Source organism: Sebastes fasciatus, chromosome 6 (genome assembly GCF_043250625.1).
Source record: "Sebastes fasciatus isolate fSebFas1 chromosome 6, fSebFas1.pri, whole genome shotgun sequence".
NCBI lineage: Eukaryota > Metazoa > Chordata > Actinopteri > Perciformes > Sebastidae > Sebastes > Sebastes fasciatus.
In genome coordinates, this window is record NC_133800.1 from 20,273,863 (window position 1) to 20,280,704 (window position 6,842).

Sequence of the window (6,842 nt, forward strand, 5' to 3'; positions counted from 1 at the left end):
TTAAGGCGGCATATACATTTATACATGAGATTATATTTATGTCCTGTTTCATTTACTTTTTATTTACATATTTATTACAGCATTTACTTATTTATTTCTGTATTTGTCTATGCACCTATTCATTTTATTCAGTCCTCCATACTCTTTTCCATGACAGACTTTGTAAATGTGAAAAATCAACTATGGCCAGTACGGGGATCGAACCCGCGACCTTGGCGTTATTAGCACCACGCTCTAACCAACTGAGCTAACCGGCCATGGGGAACTCCCAACTGTGACGTCATTACAAGGGAAAATGAAACCTACTGAACAGAAAGTAAACGTGACAGAACTGACAAAGCAACTCCACTGACGGTAAGGTTGAAATGATTTGTTCATTTGTTAGATTTACAGAGAAAGTTACCAAAATAAGCAGCATGAGTCATGAAACAGTAGGCTATACGATAGAGTGATAGTGCTGACACAGACTAAAAGATGTATAGGCTATAGTCCTGTGTTTTATTCGATTGTACTTTTCAGACGCACACGGACGGTTATATAAGTTATCAGTTATCATGTAGGCCAGTGGTGGTAATGTTCAAGTAAAGTTGAATGAATCTGAATAATAAAGGAACAGTAACCGAATAAGAGTGCACTGAAACTAACCAGGCTATCAAGATTCAAGTAAGCAACATTTATTGAGACTACAAAACAACATGTGGGCTACAACATGGACAGACTTCTGACAAGGAAGCAAAGACAGGTGATTCAATGAGCATACATGTCACTGAAATCAATAAATGTCCTATGTGGAAGCAACAAAAGACACAAGGCAAGTCTATTTGCATAGCACCTCAAAAACAACAAGGCTAATCAGAGTCTTTTAAACCTGCAGTAGGCAGAATGTTTTTGGCAGCATTGGGCAAAAATTTCATAATAACCTTTAAGCATATTGTAATTTAAGTGTTCTGAGAGATAATTAGACTTCTGCACCTCCTCGTGGCTCTGTTTTCAGGCTTTAAAAAATTCAACGGAGGCAGCTGTCAATCACTCACAAACTCCGATCAAACGGTCAAACTAGGCAGCGCTGATGAAATATGATTTAATATTCTGTTACTGTAATGACTATTTCTCTCCTCAAATGTTTTCAGAAACATCTTGTAGTGTACTGTTTAGCTGTAAAATGAGAAAGTTTGCTCCGGGTGTTGGGAGGTGCTTGGTATTCCCTCAACTTGATCTCAACATGGATGCCAGGGCACAAACGTTCTCATTTGACAGCTAAACAGTACACTACAAGATGTTTCTGAAAACATTTGAGGCGAGAAAAAGGCATCAATGTAACAGAATATTGATTAATGTTTGATCAGCGCTGCTTAGTTTGACCGTTTTAATCGGAGTTCGCGAGTAATTAACAGCTGCTCAGAGACGGCAAGGCTCCGGCTCGGCTCTGATTGGTTGTTTTCCTCCGGTCTGTGAAATCTTGCAGATGCCATTAAGAGCACCGGAGGACACAGAGGCACTACTGTCAGGATATAGTGACTGTTTTATAAAAATATTTTTTTTTAAATCAGATTTTCTCCAATTCTACCCACTGCTGCTTTAAGTAAAGAGTATGAGAACTTATGAAATAACTACAGTGTAGCTTAAATAAAGACAGAAAAAGTCTGAGCTAACCAAATGACTCCTTTGCTTTTACTTGCCTCTGTGAAGTAAAACTTACACCCTGATTGCTCTTAAATCTGCTATAACATGATGCCACATCTCTGTATTCATTTCTTACAGAACTGCAGATCTTCTGAACAACATCCTCTCTATCAGCCACATTCCTAAATCAGGATGTCAGTGCAGTTCTCTGGTTGGGAGGTGGTCGACGATGGTGCTTCTTTTTCTGGTGTGGAGCTGGAGCCGTCCCAGAAACCCCAAAACAAGGGCGTCTACAAAATGTACCATGGGACCAGCGTTGCCAGCGCACGGGTCATCATTGCCAATGGCTTTCAGCAGTCAACAGGTGGCATGCTGGGAAGAGGCGTGTATGTGAGTCGTAACATAAAAAAGGCAGCTCATTATCCGTTGAAAAGTAGCATTACAGACCGTGTGGTGCTTCAGTTACACGTGCGTGTTGGCCGTGTCAAGCGCATTGACACGAACAACCATCCCATGCAGTTCACCTGGAACGCGAATGGCTACGACACTGCCTGGGTGCCCCCAAATATTGGCCTCATAGCTGTGCGCAGCGGCCTAGAGGAGGACTGTGTGTTTGACCCCAAAAGAGTGAAGGTGGTGGGCATCGCAAAGGCACCAGACACCACCATACAGAAAGAGCTTCAACAGCTTATATCGAAAACATCCAAAAAACACGGACAAGGAGGCGACGGAGCTGCTGATGTGTGTTCACTGTGTAAGAGGAAGACCCAGCAGGGTTCTTCACACATCAAGCAACAGTGCTGGGAGTGTGGGCAAAACATCTGCATTCTCATGTCCAAGCATTTCTGTCCAGCCAGACCTTGACGGGGGCGAGGGAAGAAGATATATATGAAGATAAGAATAGCAATTATAAATTCAGGGTAGTTTCCTTCCATAAAACAATAACTTTAATTGGTGCAACATCAGGATCTAGTTTATTGCCATGTAGGTTTTCATGTACAAGGACTTTGCTTTGGTGTATTGGTACATAATGTAAACAAAGAAAATTAAATAAAAAATAAAAAGTAAGTACAAAAATCAAGAAACATGAATATAGAATTGAAGAAAAATACTACAAAAATATGTAGCCTACCATATATCTGAGTTTTTAGAAGTGGTCGTTTTGTGCAGAATGTGCAAAGGTTCACAGTGTGAAGTATAAAATGAATATGCAATGTTGTACGGAGATATAGTCCCAAAGATGTGCGTTAATGTAACATATATAGACGAATGCACACGCACAAACACATGTTGAAATAGTTACAGCTGCTGGACATATTTTGGAGATCTTTATAAATGATCCACAAAATATCATTCATGAATTCACACCAGCTTATAGTAAACCAAACTCTTATTTTTACCGCACTAGCTTTATATGCTCTGAGCAAGATGCATTATAATAATGTGCAACGCTAAATAACTTGACTATGTGATGTAAATTTTGAAAAATGTAACTGAAATGACAAAACCAATGCCAATAAATGTCATTGTTATATTATCAGACCCATAATGTCTTTATGTTTGATATGATTTTATATTTAGTGAAGAGACGCTCATTAGTAGTGGTGCCTTCAGCTTCCAGATAAAGCCGCTTCATGATTTCATACTTTTGCTGTTATGAAATTCAGGATGTTGAAGAGTAGTAAACGGTGAATGAAACATTCATTTTTGCAGGTCCCAAGAGGACATGGAAAGACAAGATGAGAAAATATGTTCACAATCTAAATTCTGGTGAAAACTAAACAGCCAGTGTCACTACATTCAATTTCCTATTCATGTGCTACAGGGAGACAGACTGCAGTCTGAAGTCTTATAACTGAAGACATGAGGAAAGGCTTCACTATAAAATAGTCTTTTTTTCAGGCTGATACAAAAATAGAGTTTCACACTTTACATAACACAAATTCGTGTAGTTTCATTTCTAAGGGCAGAGCAATGGGAGAAACAAAATGTAACAGCCTTGTTATGACACCACTATTATACAAGAAGGAAAAAGGAGAAGAAGGCCTTAGCACTCGGCCTTCCTCGCAACATCATCACCACGATCGGATTAAGCTGCTTGGGAGCCGCAGGGCAAAAATGAGCTTGTAGTGCTCACTAGGACTGGGTGATATGGAGAAAATTAAATATCACAATATTTTTCACCAAATACCTCAAAATCAATATTGCGATGATATTGCAGGGTTAACTTTTGGTGCTTTCACAAAATATTTACACAATGATATTTTTGATAAATAATCATCAGTAATGTGATTATAATGATTAAGTGGGTAAAGGCAAATAGAATAGAACAGTCTAGTAAATTACATCACTTTACAACAATGCAGCCTTTTAAACCAGGAAAAAATGACACTTAAGCCATGTTACGATATTTTACGATATCCAAAATCTAAGACGATATCTAGTCTCATATCCCAATATCAATACAGTATCAATATATTGCCCAGCCAAAGTGCACACGCCCCTGTACACTTAATACAGTATTCCTCGAATACGACCTGGCCCCAAGTTTGCTGTGTGGTAATATGATTAAACACAAACTAAATTTAGGAATATGCACCGTAAGCAAAACATCCTTTGAGATAATTAAGCCCTTAAAGCTAGATTAAGACACTGGGGAGACAGCCTCAAGGTCAGGTACAGTAGGCTGCTAAAGCAGTACCTTAATCATGTCAGACAAAGTTACAATTGATCAGATCACCAAAAACCTATTGCTACACAGTGAACCCGAGGCTTTTTGCAGCCCCTGGGTTGAAATGGCTCTTGCCCAGTTGATATTCCAGCCTCCTTCTTCTAATTCATGCAGCTGATAGGAACAGTACATTTGTGCCTAAAATCAGTTCTATATCAAGGTAAAAAAAATATCTTAAACAGCTAAGTGGGATTATCTTGTATCTTTAAAGGGTATTATTTGCCAATTTTCAACGGCAGCTTCTGGGATACAAGGCAATATATAAGAAAAAGAAAAATAGTAAAAACAGAAATGCTGGCCAGTACGGGGATCGAACCCGCGACCTTGGCGTTATTAGCACCACGCTCTAACCAACTGAGCTAACCGGCCATGTTTACGCGGACTGAAAGTCATGTACTTATACATGTCCATGTATGAGGTTAAAGTCCAACTCGATGACACACACACAGAGCATATTTTCAAGAACAGAAAGTGAAAGTTGAAGTCAGAGAAAACAACTCCACTGACGGTAAGGTTTGCTTACTTACTAGTTAACGTGAAGTCATGAGTTTAAACGACATTATAACTCATTACCGCTACATTTAACGTTAGAGAACATCACCAGTACAATACCTAACTAGCTATAGTATTTAGATAGGGTCACAAATGTTAGTAACTTAGCTCTGATTTCTAACGTTAGGTACCGACATCTGTCCTGTATGATTCTGTGACAATAGAGTATCAAACACGACAGATGTTAGTTTTAAATAGACAGCCACTACAGTTTCTGTTGTCATTAACTATCAAAAAGTGTGACCCTCGGCCTAATGAAGGAGGCAACAGCTGCTTGCAGGGTCTGAAATGAACCTTTTTGCTCACTTGCCACTGTGGCAGGTCACTGAACATATTACCAAAACTAATAGAAGACACTTCTGATCAGCACAAATCTCACCATTGTGTGTCTTATTGTCTACACAAATGTAACCTGGTAGCTAATGTCATGATTCAGAGTTTTTAAAGAAATTTCAAAGAAGTTATTTGCTAATTATTATCTATTTACCAGCAGACATGGAAATAAAGCAGATCAATTAACTTTGTATTCTTTTCCTGGAAATGTGTTAAATTAATTACCAGCTATTGGGAAATAGCGGAATATAATTATTAAATAATGTTTATAGTAAAGTTATTTTCAATAAATGTATAGGTAAATATTGGGGTAATTTGGCAGCAATTCCAAAGAAATTTCAAATCGGTTACTTGCTAATTATCACGAAATTTGTGGACCTGTAAAATTAAGTGTTACCATATATTTAATTTAAGCTTTAGAATTGCTTCGTAAAAATAATATTTCTTAATATTAGGAAAACCTGTCTGCCATGGTGGCAGGTGACCTGCAATTTTCACCTGCCACAACCAACATTGACCCTGTTAATTGGTATGTGGCAGGTGCCAATTTCATTCCCTGGCTGCTTGTCATAATAAAATGTTAATTGGGTCACAGAATTTTGGTGCAACACTGTCCACCCACCACACATGACACCATGTCCACCTACACCCAATCCATCTTAAAACACTCACTCAATCACTCTTGAATCTGTAATAACATGATGCCATTTTTTTGCATTTATTTCTCACAGAGCTGCTAGTCTTGAACAGCATCCCCCTTGATAAAAAAACATGATGTCGCTGCCGTTCTTTGGCTGGGAGGTGACCTATGACGATGACTCTCCTCGTGTGGAGCTGGGGGCGTCTCAGGAGCCCAAAGACCGCGGTGTCTACACCATGTTCCATGGCACCAGCGTTGCCAATGCACGGCTCATCATTGCCAATGGCTTTCGGCAGTCATCGGGTGGCATGCTGGGACCGGGCGTGTATGTCAGTCGTGATAAGACAAAAGCTGGACGTTATCCATTGCGTAATAACGCTTCAGACCGCGTGGTCCTTGAGTTACGCGCGCATTTGGGCCGTGTCAAGCGTATTGACAAGGACAACCATCCCATGCAGTACACCTGGAACACGCAGGGCTACGACACTGCTTGGGTGCCCCCGAATTGTGGCATGGTAGCTGTGCCCAGTGGCCTAGAGGAGGATTGTGTGTTTGACCCCAAAAGAGTAAAGGTCGCAGGCATTGCAGACGCACCAAACACCCTACTGGCAGAGCTTAAGCAGCTTGTAGCTAATAGTCTAAAAAATGTAGGAGTCGTGGGTGATGCACGTGCATGTTCAGTGTGTAAGAGGAAGACTAAGCAGGGTTCTCCACACATCAAGCAACCGTGTTGGGGCTGTGGGCAAAACATCTGCGCTCTCATGACCAAGCATGTCTGTTCTGGCATCTGAGAGCGTGTTAAGTGCCTGGAAAACAGATGGAACGAAGCTCAGGTTGTAATCATACTTATGAAACATGATCAAAGTTTCTACTTTTCCTTCTGCTGTGTTATCTCTGTACGTTATCTGCGGAGTCCTTTTGTATGAATTGACGTACCGTTCATACTGAAGTTCACTATAATGA

At 40.0% G+C, this 6,842-nt stretch overlaps 1 protein-coding gene and 2 non-coding genes across 3 annotated transcripts; 1 reads left to right on the forward strand and 2 right to left on the reverse strand.

Annotated features, from left to right (window-relative positions):
* Positions 1-183: 183 nt before the first annotated feature.
* On the reverse strand, positions 184-257 carry trnai-aau (transfer RNA isoleucine (anticodon AAU)). The gene has a single exon. It is a non-coding gene; the product is annotated as a tRNA-Ile (tRNA).
* On the forward strand, positions 240-6,811 carry LOC141770145 (uncharacterized). Its single transcript, XM_074639805.1, has 3 exons — positions 240-354; positions 1,762-2,484; positions 6,008-6,811. Exons 2-3 carry the CDS (start codon positions 1,816-1,818, stop codon positions 6,668-6,670), a joined length of 1,332 nt encoding a protein of 443 aa, XP_074495906.1. The 5' UTR covers positions 240-354; positions 1,762-1,815; the 3' UTR covers positions 6,671-6,811.
* On the reverse strand, positions 4,650-4,723 carry trnai-aau (transfer RNA isoleucine (anticodon AAU)). Its single transcript has one exon. It is a non-coding gene; the product is annotated as a tRNA-Ile (tRNA).
* Positions 6,812-6,842: the final 31 nt, after the last annotated feature.